The sequence below is a fragment of the Marmota flaviventris genome, chromosome 9, assembly GCF_047511675.1.
Source record: "Marmota flaviventris isolate mMarFla1 chromosome 9, mMarFla1.hap1, whole genome shotgun sequence".
NCBI classification, from domain to species: domain Eukaryota; kingdom Metazoa; phylum Chordata; class Mammalia; order Rodentia; family Sciuridae; genus Marmota; species Marmota flaviventris.
Window position 1 is genome coordinate 62,650,470 of NC_092506.1, and position 14,694 is coordinate 62,665,163.

General features: G+C 33.2%; 1 protein-coding gene across 1 annotated transcript in view; it reads right to left on the reverse strand.

Annotated features, from left to right (window-relative positions):
- The window catches only part of Pgm2l1 (phosphoglucomutase 2 like 1), a 61,483-nt gene that overhangs the window by 22,269 nt on the left and 24,520 nt on the right, over nucleotides 1-14,694 (reverse strand). Inside the window, exons 2-6 of the mRNA XM_027942648.2 lie at nucleotides 10,937-11,104; nucleotides 8,822-8,928; nucleotides 7,584-7,668; nucleotides 3,474-3,557; nucleotides 17-210 (exon numbers count right to left, since the gene is read on the reverse strand). Of these exons, the coding sequence (XP_027798449.1) occupies nucleotides 17-210; nucleotides 3,474-3,557; nucleotides 7,584-7,668; nucleotides 8,822-8,928; nucleotides 10,937-11,104 (638 nt within the window). The remainder of the gene's footprint in view (nucleotides 1-16; nucleotides 211-3,473; nucleotides 3,558-7,583; nucleotides 7,669-8,821; nucleotides 8,929-10,936; nucleotides 11,105-14,694) is intronic.

The following is a 14,694-nucleotide window of genomic DNA, read 5'->3' on the forward strand; positions in this document are numbered from 1 at the left end:
ATTCCCATTTGGTTACCTGTAAAAACAGATCTTTTTCAGATCTTCCATGTATCTCTTGCAAATGTCCTGTAGAGGATCTTTCTTCAGTGGACTAGTGTCCACTAAATTATCATTCCAGGAACCATTCCAGGGTTCAACACATTCTTCTATACATTTCAGAATTTCTTTATCATGAGGAGATGTGATTTGAGCACCAGTTTCCCAATAAACCTAGGTGATAGGTGTAGGTAAATATTGTTATGAATGATATATTGAAATACTCAACAGATTTTTCTTAGCTACAATAGAGATCTTTGGCTTTATGAAGAAACATATCAAGTAAATTGAGTAAAAGAATGTCAACATGAGACTAGTAAATACCAAAATACACTGATGATGATTCCACAGAGACTCAATAATAAAATAATTATGTATTATTTCCTTTTTTAAGAATTTACTTGGAAAACAATACAAGTAAAATATAAGCAGGGCATCAGGCCAATATTAGAATATGCATATACCACAGTATCCAAACATACTCTTAGGTTTATAATTGTATATTAGAGATAATCTAAGAAACCACAAAATATCCCATAAAACTCCATACTATTAAACTTAACATTATAAAATGATTCTATTTTGTGATACAGAAGCTGTTTTCTATCATAAATTAAAGTAGAATTTATGTCACACCAAATAAAATCCATATCAGGAAATATAATTAACATGTCAATTATCCACATACATTTCAATAAGCTTTCAGTTTGTCAAATACTTTGATAAAAACAGTATTAGGAACAGTTACCAAAAAAGCAAAAAATATAAATTCCAATAATTCACAAGATCTCAAAATTAAAAGAGACTTTGCTTAGAGAATATCTATGCTGGATTTCTACCATGTATATGATATGAATTCTCTCTATTGCACTCCAAATGAAGAAAAGACATATACACTTGAATATGTACTACATACTAAGCTTTATGTCAAGAAATATGGTGAACTACATAGTTTAAAAATTCTTGTTCTTATGTAAAATTATTGTGTTCAATTAAAAATAAATATACATTTTTAGGGGCTGGGGTTGTAGCTCAATGGTAGAGTGCTTGCCTCACATGTGTGAGGCACTGGGTTTGATCCTCAGCACCACATAAAAATAATAAAGGTATTGTGTCTCTCTACAATTAAAAAATAAATACACATTTAAAAAATTGTTCTAAAAGCAAACAGCTCTAATTAAAGATAAAATAGAAAAAATATTACCTTAAATATATAGCTTAATTCACAAGAGGACAGGAAAAACTCCAGGCCGTGGGGAAAAAGGAAAGAATTGAAACTCAGAGTGATAAGCTTGTAGGGGTAATGCTGGGGTTTGGGAACTGTTGATTTATCTGGCTTCTACATTGTAATGCCTATGTGCAAGGTAGTGAGCTGGAATTGAGATTCCCCTAATAAGAACGGGAGTCTTGCGGTGGAATGAGATGGACATCATTACCCTAAGTACAAATGGTATGACTCTAATTTGTATACAACCAGAGATATGAAAAATTGTGCTCTCTCTATATAATATGAATTGTATTGCACTCTTTTTTTTTTTTTTGAGAGAGAGAGAGAGAGAGAGAGAGAGAGAGAGAGAATTTTTATTTATTTTTTTAGTTTTCGGCAGACGCAACATCTTTGTTTGTATGTGGTGCTGAGGATCAAACCCGGGCCGCACACATGCCAGGTGAGCACGCTACTGCTTGAGCCACATCCCCAGCCCTGTAATGCACTCTTGTTATCATATATAACAAATTAGAATAAAAAATAATTTAAAAAATGAGATTCTTGAAATGTTTCCCTCTTAGTCAAAGAGAACAGAAAGAATCCTGTTCACTATAGTAGGGAGATCATAAGGAAGCAAGTCTATTTCTTCTTGGGTTTTGGGCGATTAAAAAAAAAAATTTCAGCTCTTTGTCTACTTCCTGGTTTCAAATCCCAAGCTACTTCCATCACGATGTTCTGCCCTTGGGCCCAGAGCAACAGAGTTGGCCATCTATGGTCTGAGACCTCAGAAACCCTTTAGAATCTGACTTTCTGGAGGAACTGAGTCCCAGAGAGGATGCTTCTGAGCAAATAGTGTGAGTCCCACTAACGTTAAAGCTAGAGGTGTTGCCTGGCCATTTTGAGCAGACATGAAAAAGCATTATCACACTGGTAGGGCCACTTGACTCTGATCTTCATGAAAATGTAAGATTGCTACTACAAACTGGGTGCCTCAGCAAATATTTTTGGCACTTGGTTTACTGGGGTATGTCTTATTTTAACTGTAAATAAAAAAGTATAGCAGCCATGGATTCATATAGGCTTATAACCAATGACCCATCAGAGGGTCATCCTATAGAACAAACCATCTAGATAAGAAAAAAATAACTACCAAAGGAGTAGGGAAGTATAGATGGTATGGCCAAAGACAGTGATATGAGTAATCAGTTAATTCCTCAGAGGCAAATGCAACAGTCAGGGCTGTGGTCCATCCCACACATCCTCCTTTTATATAATCAGGGAACTATCTTTCATTGGGTCTTCTAGAAGTAGAAGTTGAGATGAATTTCCAGAAAATTCTGACCAACCAGAATCCTAAATAAGTTGGGACTGAATATAATGAGCCAAATGAGGACTGGAATGATATAAGTGAAGAACTATAGTAGATATTCTTGGTACCCATTCAGATCCCCCTAGCCAGACCTAATTTATCTATCATTTAGCTGCTACATTGCCTACAGCTGCCCCATTCTCTGGAGACCGTTCCTTGTCCAAAAGTCCTTGGGAAGTTTACCCATCACCACCAGCTACTCTTGGTCAATGGCTAACATGGGGTTCGTGTGAACCTCAAAATGGGGCCAGCTTGGTGATGTCCTGTGATGCACACATTTCATTCCATCTCTCCTATAAGACCATGATGAATCTAAATTCCAGCTGAGACCACACAGTTGCTTGATTTTCATCCTACTATCACTCCACCCTCTACCTGCTTCTCTCACTTTCCTTTTTCCAAGAGTGTTCCCTTAAAAAGCCACTTTCATAGAAATTCTCATCTCAACTTCTGCTTCTGAAAGACCCAAGGGAAGATACTATCTCTGATCATATTACTTCCCTACCTCTTTCAGGGGTGAATACTATTAGAAATCTTTTGTTTATATGCTTGTGTGGTTTACTATATATGCATGAATATGCAAATAATACACAACATTGTTTGAATATTTATGAACTTTATATAAATTGTATTATTCCCCTCCCCCAAAATTTCAAATGTGAGAATTGATAAGTTAACACAGAAATTGCTCCCAGTCAGTGAAACCCTTGAGGTTCTGGCAGACATTAAACAAACTTGCTCGGGAGAGATGCTCCCACATTCCAAGCTGCAAAAAAAAAAAAAGGATTCTCTCTGTAAGCCCTGAAAAGCTCATAGTGAGAAAACTATAAAATAAGTAAAGTTCAGGAGTCCAAGGTTTACCTTGTATCCATTGTCTTCCTTGCGGTTGTGAGATGCAGTAATCATCACACCAGCAACTGCTTTGAGCTCCTGGACTGCATATGGCTAAAAAATAATAACATTATATTTCCATTTTGTTTCATTTGTTGTGAGAAGAACTTTGATTAAATAACAGAAAAAGACATTATGGCTTAAATGACCTAAATCTTATCAACTCCATGTTGATTGGGTGGAGTCCATTTCTAAAATATGTGGTTCAATAATCATCCAATTGTTAGACTGAACAGCTTTCCCAGTCTTGTTTAACTTAGTCCTATAAGCATTTCTTATTCTTTTGTTTATTTGCCAATATTTAATGAACACCTACTATATGTCAGACATTCCACCAAACTCTGGAGATGTGAAAAATAGAATCATAAAATATTGGAGTTGGAAGTAAATTTAGAAATCATCGAATCCATTACACTTTACATTGAGGGTCATCCAACATAATACAGTCATTGGTAGAAGATTCAAAGGGAGAGCATAAGTTTCTTGCCTTCCAATTTAAAGATTTTTAAATATACTATGTGGCCTCTATGTCATATATATAAGGGTCAACTCACCGTATTCTCTCCCACAGTTAATTCTTAGATTGTATTTCCCATCTCAGTAGTAGCTATTATTTGTCACCTTCGGATAGTTCTCCTTCTGTTTCTACCATCATATCTGACTGCCCTCCTGGATCACAGTTGTGGGAGGGCAATGTTGAATACATGAGCCAGATCTGATCACAGCAATCTATTCCCTTGGTATGATTCAGAAACTGTTTCATCAACCAAACCTGATCAGAGTCTTTCTCCAAAATATTCTGGCTATAGTTAGTCAAGAGTGCTTTTCACTTAAGTCATGGTGATAAAAGAGTGTGAAATCTGGGATTGCTAAAAATACCTCCCCTACCAGCTAAAGCAAATCTATCTGCAATGAGAGAGAAAAGCCAACACAGTAGGATTGATGCTGACTGGAAATAACAACTCAGTGACAGAATCTTACAGAGATGGTCTATATTTCTAGATTCTCCCTGGCTTCTATTATTTTATTTTATTTTGGTATCAGGAATTGAACCCAGGGGTGCTTAACCACTGAGCTACATCCCCAGCCCTTTTTATTTTTTATTCTGAGACAGGGTCTCACTAAGTTGTTTAGTGCCTCACAAAGTTGCTGAGGCTGGCTCTGAATTTGCAATCCTCCTGCTTTAGCCTCCCAAACCACTGGGATTTCAGGTGTGTACCACAGTGCCCGGCTTCCATTATTCATCAAAAATACATATATACATATATATATATAGACATATATATAAACATATATTTATATATATACATACATATATGTATATTAGCAATTACTTTGATTCTTAAGCCACTAATTATATTTCCAACAAATCACTACAATATTTTATAGAAACATTTTCTATTGCTCAAATTTTTGGTAAAACTTGCTATAAAATCATCTGGACATTACATTTTAAATTTTAGAATATTTAAAAAATACAAATTAAATTTATTTAATGATTATATGCTTATTCCAGTTTCTATTTTTTATCAGTTTTAATGTATCAATTGTTATTCTAGGAAACTGGCCAATTCATTTAAGTTTGCACATTAATTTGTGTTATGTTGTTCAGAATGTTGTGATTTTTCTTAATTCCTATTTTATTTATTATGCTCTCCTTTTAATTTTTAAATTTATGGCTTCTTTGTTTCTTGAGCACCCTTTCCAGGGTTTTATCTGTAATTCTATTCAGAGATCTAACTTTTTAAAAAAATTTTGTTTTTAGTTATAGAAATATGTTTGTTTGCTTATTTTTATGTGGTGCTGAGGATCGAACCCAGTGCCTCACATGTGAGAGGCAAGCGCTCTGCCACTGAGCCCCAGCCCCAGCCCCAGAGATCTAACTTTTGCTTTTTAAGCAGCTGATATCTTCTTTATTTTTTATTTACTTGATTTTTTTCTCATACCTTTATTATTTCATACCTTTTACTTAATTTGGATTTATTCGGTTTTAGCACAAACATATTAAGTTAACTGCTTAGCTAATTATTTTCTAATCTTTTTCCCTAATATACTCATTAAAACTATAAATTTATCTTTACATGGGGCTTACCTCTAGCCCAAATTTTTGCTATTTATTGTTTTCATTATAGCTCAGTTTTAAATACAGGCAATCTTTGCTTTGCACAGTTCATAAACACAGATTTCTACTACCATATTGTTGTTAAATAGTACCAGTCTCCTAACAACAGGTTCAAATTCAGATATCATGGTATATTAACCACTTAAGCACAAATGTGGTTGCTTACTCCTCAGTCCATAAATCACTATTTCCACCATGATCAATGACCAACCACATCACTCTTTTAAATCCTGCCAGTGTTAGTCACAAATAGCAAAGCATGTACCTATGTTGCCTCTTTATTTCCCAGTGATAAATCTACATGACAGTTATTTTCCAGTGATTAATCCACATGACAGTTTACCAAATTACATAACTAAAAATGGGTATTGGCCAAAGAAGATGAAAGTGCTGCAAAGAAACAAAAAATGACAATGGTAGAAGGGAAATTTGAGTTGAATAAATGGAATTATAAAAGAAACAGTCAGGAATGCTTACACTGCCACATTTAAAATGCAACCAAAGGATTTCACCATCCGCAGGTGAACATATGGAGGAAATGAGGAATGGGGTTGTGATTAAACAGAATGCAAAACATTTCAGAAGAAGTGATATAAGCAAAGCACTTTTAAGGCAAAATACATTAAAGGAACTCTCAGAGATATTTCACTACATTTAAAATAACAAAGGATAAAATGTTTGAAGCTGATCCAAACTTACAAAGATATATAATAATTTGCCAAGGCGTACAAAAGATGCTCACTCATATTGAAAGTTAATGACAGGAAGTAAGTAATATTTATATTCTTGGTAAGTTTTTTTAAAAAACAAAGTAATAAAACACTTTACTTCTCAACGTCTCTATTGTTTTAAATTATAATATACTATTATTTTTACCATTTTTTCCTTTCCTTAAATATTTTTTAAAAATTTTTTTTAGTTGTTGATGGACCTTTATTTTATTTATTTATATGTGGTGCTGAGAATTGAACCCATTGCCTCACACATGCTAGGCAAGTACTTTTACCACTGAGCCACGACCCCAGCCCCCCTTAAATATTTTTAACCAAGAGTAAACTTTGGTGTTTTTAATGTTTTGTCCAGATATTTTAAAGGTCATAGAACAGCTGTAGCTGTTTATTGATTATTAAGATTACTTTGCATGCTTTTAGCTTGCACAGCTGCCTTTATAATTCTATAGCACCATTCAAAAGGACTGTCTGTACCTCTCATCTTCATTGTGTTATCTTCCTTATCCATGAATTATTTATCAATGTGTTTTAAAATTTCTAAACATAGAGAATTTGGAAGGAGTTTTTTACTTCTAATTTTATTGTATTGGAGTCCAAGTATATAGCTTGTTTGCTTTTTTGGGTACTGAGGATTGAACCTAGGGGTACTTTACCACTGAGCTACATCCCCAGTCCTTTTTATTTTTTATTTTTGAGACAGGGTCTCACTAAGTCACTGAGGTTGGACTCAAGCTTGCAATACTCCTGCCTTAGCCTCTGGAGTCACTGGGATTACAGGTGTGTGCCACAGTACCTGATAAGCAGTTCTCTGGAATTTGTTGAGACTTCTTTTGTGACTCTGCTAAATAATAATGTACATTCTACCATCATGGAATGCAGAGTTTTTACACACACACACACACACACACACACACACACACACACATACCAAACCTGTTAACATTGTGCTCAAAGCTACCTATCCACCTGATTAATTAATTTCTGAAAGAAGGGTATTGAAATTTCCCACTATGACTGTGACTTCTCAATTCTTGATCAAATTCTTTGTAGTTCAACAAATGACTGATGAAATGAAAATAAACTCAGAGTAAAATTTGTTTTCCTTCCTTTGGTTTCTCATATCACTCAATACAAAACCATATTTATGACAAAGATTTGAATCCTAGTTGATTTAAAAAATATTTTCAAGGGCAGCAAACTGAATGATCACTAACACAACATACTTACTACAAAAGGTGTAGGAACGTATCTTGAAAAAAGGTACACAGGAACATCTTTAGCCAGCAAAACTGCAGCAGTGAGTTTAGCAAGCCTAAAAATAAGAGAGATCTCACTTAGTCTTTAGTTTACCACTTTTTATTATTTTATTTTTTATTTTGTTGGTACCAGGGATCCAACCTAGGGGCATTTAATCATTAAGCTACATCCCCAGCCCTTTTTGTATTTTATTTAGAAACATGGTCTTGATAAATTGCTTAGGGCCTCACTAAGTTGCTGAGGCTGGCTTTGAACTCATAATCCTCCTGCCTCAGCTTCCCAAACTTCTGGGATTATAGGCTTGTGCCACAACACCCAGCTTAGTTCCACCACTTTTTAAAAACCAAACTTTAACATAAATAAATGTTTCATATTCCAATTATTCTGAATATATGGTATCTTAATATAAACCAGATCTTATCATCACTGATTATTTAAGCATGTGCTCCAACTTAAAAATGTTAAATAAGTTTTTTTTTTTTTTTTTAAAGAAGCTTTGGGCTATGGATATAGCTCAGTGATAGAGAGCCTTCTTAGCTAAGCTTTGCAAGGCCTGGTTTTGTTCCTCCCCAGCACCACACAAAAAGAAAAACAAAACCAACAAAAAATAAGCAAAAAAACAAAAACAAAAACAAAAAAACCAAAAAACAAAACAAAAAGCCCCCTAAACTAAAAGGAACTTAACAATTAACAGAACTGACATTACAATTCTTCTTTTGCTCTCAAATAATCTTTTGATGAGTATTTTACTAAGAAATATAACCTGTAACAGGAATGTAACAAGGTAACAGGAATGGAGGAAAGTGAAATAAAACAAATCCAAAATATATAATTACCCCTGAAAAGAAAATATCACATCATAATTATCTATTATGAAAAAAACTCTAAAAATAACCAAATAAGATTTTAATGCAAGAATACAAGCTACATAATCATTCCTACCCAGTGCCATCACCAATGTTAATTTATAAGCTACAATATTATTCTCAATGTGACCTTTAAGTATTTGAACATTTTACTTCTTTCTGTAAAATTAAACCTTATCTTTGAAATACTTTTACTTCTCTTTCAGCTCTAAAATAAACATTGTCATGTGTTCACACTTCTGTTTGACAGTCTCCTGTTCAGAAATCCTACTATTGGAAAAAAAAAAAAAATCTTGTTTAAGTCCACTTCAACTTAATCTTTGAAACAAATTAACACTGTACCTCTGGCTGCTGCAGCTGCTAGTTACTTGACCCCGAGTGTCATATCCAACAACAAAGCCTCTCTGCTTGAAGTCTGAGAAACATCTCTCAAGGTATTTGTACATCCCCTGAAGCAAATAAATACAAAAGATCAGTTCCTGCTGAATGCTTACTTGTGTATTATAAGACTTAAAACCTCTTTATGTTTGGTGTGCATCTTACTGGCTTCTGCCTTTATGCTCATGTTTACTAATGTGGACACAATAATGTTCGATCCACAAATGTGAGTTGACAAACATTTTGTGGATTTTTAGACACATTTAATACGATACAAATATCAATTTAGTAACCATAAAATCCACAAAACAGGAGAGGAAAAAAGATGAAAGCTGTGAGTCAATGGGCTAAAATATATTGTTGAAGAGCCAAAAGAACTCGTTTCTTTATTCAAGGCTCTAGAAAACAGAATTTTAACCATTTAGGCCCTTGCTAAATCATGCCATTGAAGCTAACCAAAAGATCTGACCTATTTATGACACAAATATTTTTAATTAGCCACACAATTCTTCACTGGCACATTTTTTAAGATGGCTGATACCACTTATAATTTTTTAGTTTTAAAATTTTATAGGAAAAGAAGAAGTCAGATTAGAAAAATCTGCAATCAAGGGTGACAAAAAAATGAAATATTTCACATTGAAACTATGGCAATGATAAAATAAAACCATTTATCTTAGAAATGATTTTCTAACTTTAATAAACATTTCATCTCTAAAAATAACACTTATATCCTTACAGTTCTTTAGAATTACACCCAAACACATATCTACACAAGGATAGAAAATTTAATCATTATAACAACCCTGAAAAGAAATGCAAATACCATTTTTGTCTGTCTTAAAATTTCTTTTAAAAAAGAAGAAACAGAATAAGTCTGAAGCTCCATGTAATGACTTGTCCAAGGCCTGTCATTCAATTAAAATTTAAGTTATTAAAGTTTATTGAAGACCTATGATAAAGCCCCAGTGACTTCCAGTACATGGGTCTTTCAAGTACACTTATTTCTTCCAACTATTCCCTATGAGTGATTGGGTGATGGAGACAGATTAATAGAGCCCAAATGGGCTAGTTTCACCAATTTCTTTCTAACGATGACACTATCCTAAACCTTATAGACCCTCATATTATTATCTACTATGAGAATCCATTTTATCTTATTCCCTCACATGCAAAGTATGAAAAGGGTTAGTCCTTATGAACCAGATCTCATTTGGCCTGGTTTATGAGGAAACTCAATATATACATAAAAAAAGACTGAACTATAAGCATTTCTGGTGAGGACAAGAAAGGATATGAAGAAGGGGAAGGTAGGGAAGGTGACAAGTATCCTACCTACCCAGTGCTAACCTGTCATCCGTTCTTCTCCATCCCCTGCATATAAGCCATTGGCTTTAGAACGAGGATAAAGATGATTTCCTGTTTGGCAGTACTGACTAAAATTAATGTCCACTGAGGTATTCTATAGCCTGGAACTATTTTTACTATATGCTAAATGCATTACTGGCCTCAAAGGCGTGGTTCCTTCAAACAGTGAGGATGATTTACTGGGAAGAGAAGCAATTTGTTTCTAAAATAAGTTTCATAAAAATGGAGAGAAATAAAAACAAATTATATTTTGTTATAAAAGAACTCTCAAATGGCTTTGGAAAACCATATCTAAGTAGAATATTTTCAACTAAATTTTCCATACTCTGGTTAACCTTTATGAATACCAGATGCCCAAATGAGTAATTATCTTCTTTCTAAGTTTGCTTGTTTATGTTATCTGGACATATCAATTTATCCATTTCTTGGTTTCAAATGCAAAGTAACTCTGGCAAGAAATGACAATGGCTACCAAAATAACTCTTAATCAGAAACTTAGTCTGTGAACTTGAAGATACAAAAATTACTTCTAAGATTAATCTCAGGCAAGAACAAAGGTCTGAATTTGGTCTATACTCTTTACTTACAGGAGAATACCTCCCCAGACAAAAGGCTCCCCCTCACTGGCTTTTTTTTTTTTTAAAGAAAGACATTATCTAACTTATAAAGCTGAATGACAGAGTAAGAAAAAATATAATTCATAATACTTACCTGTGTTGATTGTATTACTGTAAGGTCATTAATATAGCAAAATCCTGCCCCCATAGCAGAACGAAGTCCTGCAGTCCCAAAAGTCATTCGGCAGCAAAGACGATCCCGCAACTCCTTATTCATCCCATTCCGTAAAAGATTTTCAATCTGCTCTTTTGTTTTAGGATTCTACAAAAGAAGTTAAAGCTAAATCAGGATTAGAGTCCAAATATCAAAGTCTTCTAAGGGTCCAATATGCATATATCACAAGGTTTTACATTCACTACAAATTCCATAGTGCTACTTATTAAATTAGTCTATACTCTTTACTAACATAAACACAATACCTGGCATTTATTGAGTCCCACAAGGACAGGGCCCATTAAAGGTAATTTACATACTTCTGATTTTTAGAACATTCTTAAATAACATACTCAAGAATGTTCTTCTAAACAATTTGATAAACTTAAGAGCCAAGGATCCAAAATAAACTTGTCAAAAATGACATCATTTAGAATCTATATTAAGTTTTTTGTTTTTTTTTGGTACCAGAGATTGAACTCAGGAGCACTCAACCACTGAGCCACATCCCCAGCCCTATTTTGTATTTTATTTAGAGACAGGGTCTCACTGAGTTGCTTAGCACCTCACTTTTGCTGAAGTTGGCTTTGAACTCATGAGCCTCCTATCTCAGAGATTATGGGTGTGAACCACTGCGCCTGACTAGAATCTTTAATAAATTTTAAAAGAAATATGACTGCTACTGAATAACACCATCAAAACATGCCTACCAATCACCTTACCTAAACCTCTGCAAATCCAAATAACTGGATAAACCTTACTACTCTTTAGAATCATAGAAAACCTTTTAATTTATCTATAGCTGAACATAAAAAGGTCTTAGATATCAAACATATTATGTTGAATTTTCTAAATAGGTTGAGAGGCAGGGCAATGCCGACATCCATATTTTAGGATTCTGTATTTCACTGGCATGTACTTCAACTTGTTTTCATAAATCTTAAGGATATCTATGACTGAAAACAGTGCTTTACCAAAAAGTTGCAGATTTGGGGCTGGAGGTATAAGTTCAGTGGGTAAAGCGTGTGGTTTGCATGTACAAGGCCCTTCATTCACTTTTGAGATTAAAAATATAAATTAAACAGTAGCATATTTTAAACAGAAATGAAATTATAATATAAAATAAAACTTAAATGGAAATTTCTAATATTTTCTTTTTGGAGAGTCAATTTACCAAGAAAATAAGGTAAAATACAACTTCTCTTTCAGGTTAGTATGAATTGAGTCTGTACTATTTATATCTTCTATATCTATACACTATAATGAATATTCAGAATTAGAATCCAAGGCAGCTAAAAGGTGCTATTAGAGTATATTTATACTTACAAAGACAAAATATATCAATATATAATTTAAACAATACAGTTTTCTGTTTATGTGGAAATTAAAGTAAACAGAGTACATGGTCAAACTAACAACAAAACCATGAAAATTCTGGTTAACTGAAATTTTAATCTAGTTAAAATTGATGGATGTTGAAAATATATATACTATATACATATGTATGTGTATATACACACATATATATATATACTTACACTCAAGAAGTTTCCATTTTAAATGGCACAAACTAAAACTACACCGCTTACATAAAAAGATGCATAGCTCTTAAAAGAAAAATCTAAATAATAACAATATCTGAGTTACTAGCATATAATTCCAAAGTCTAAGATATCACCAGATTTGATAAGGACATCAAAGAGATTCAGAGAAGGTCAACACTTAAAGATTGGCACAAGAACAGCAAAAATTGAGTGGATTTTTCACACATAGGAGATCTACAGCATTATGATACAGTCAGTGAGACTGCAAATCGGGATGATCTTTTTGGAGTGATTTTAAAGCAAAGCATTAAATTTTAAACTGCACATGCTTATTGGCTCACAGATTTTTCTGACCATGGCAATATCTTCATACAAACAAAAATATTTAAACAAGAATATTCACTGCAGCATTCCTACTAGTAGTATCATTATTACCACTACATAGACAAAATTTACACAAGGAGCCCAGTAGCACTGAGCTAGTACTAGAGATTTACTCAGGATTTGAACCTACACCGACTGGTCTAGACTATATTAAGAACTGTATTATCTCAATAAAACAAAATAACTATATTGAGCAGGTAAATAATGCTTCTCATAATAATTTAACTTCAGCTACAAAGCAAAATAATATTTTCGTTATAGCTATAAAATATAAAAATGATACACCAGACACAAATACTATGAACTTACTGAATTTCCTAATGTTTAACTGAACAGCTACTAGGGTAGGGCCTGAAAATTCCATTTCCTACTACAAACCTCACAACGAAATTCCTGGTTCTTACAAGGTTTGTAGGGTTGAGAAAATAAAAACAGATAAAGAATCATGATGCATTAAATATAATTAGTAAACTTGTATGATAAGATGAGATAAATAATTATGATAGCCATTTAAAATCTACTTTAAATTCAGATTTCTCCACTATTTAACAGCCAGATATCAAATTACAAATTTTAAAAAATATAACTTAAAAAAACTATCTATGTAGCCACACTATCTTATATTTTTCCATTCAGGTAATACACTGCATTTGTATTTTGTTGCTAAAATCTTAAGATTTAATGAACTATAAGCAAATTATTATTATTTTGGGGGGGGATTGGGTACCAGGGATTGAACTCAGGAGCACTCAACCACTGAGCCACATGCCCAACCCTATTTTGAATTTTATTTTGAGATAGTGCCTTGCTTTTGCTGAGGCTGGCTTTGGACTTAGTGCTTTGCTTTTGCTGAGGCTGGCTTTGAACTCGAGATCCTCCTGCCTCCCAAGCTGCTGGGATTACAGGTGTGCACCACTATACCTGGTTTAAGCAAATTATTTTCAAATGTAATTTCCATGCAGAATTCAGATACAGTAAATGAAAAGGAAAGCAGAAGAATTTGTAGAAAAAGAGGTATATGTATATTTATATACCATCCAGAAATATTCATTTTTTTTTTAGCAAAAAAAGGGCTAAAAATCATGATCCTCTGACTATAGCTATGGGTTGTTTGAGTATTTTATGTACATATTACTTAATTTTTATGGTCAAGCCAGTTAAGTATTCATGATGGCTGAGAAAAACAACTACTTGTATGTCTATGTGAATACTTTTCATCTCACAAATTGCCTTTCTTTTCCTACTTACAGAAAGCTATTAATATGATCTGAATTTATAAAACATACTAAAGTTTTCTCAAATATAAATTATTGTTTGCTTTTTAAATGTGCTTTCTTATTCACAATTTATTCTGTACCTAAGGACAAGAGAAACCAGTCAGGAAAAAAAAAAGAATAATAAAATTGGTCAGCTGGCACCAATTATTTAAAAAGTACCCCTAAAACTGTACGTAGTAGCTATTAAATTAACATATTTCAGAATGTACCTATTGACCCATGACATAAAATGAAAATTATTTAGAAGTAAATACGTTCAATCTGAACTAAATTTACTCTTATCTGGCATCTTAGATTCCTAATAATTTTAGTAGCCCCCAAAAGGAATCCTGTAGAAAATCCAGAGAGATTTTAGTGACCCCTAGCATTTTCTGTACTAGCATTTTCTATATGTCATTCATAATGAATAAAATAATTGTTTAGTATGAAATCAGTAAGTTGAAGAATATAGAATTAAATTTGTGCATTATTTTCAAATTTTACCTGTATACCA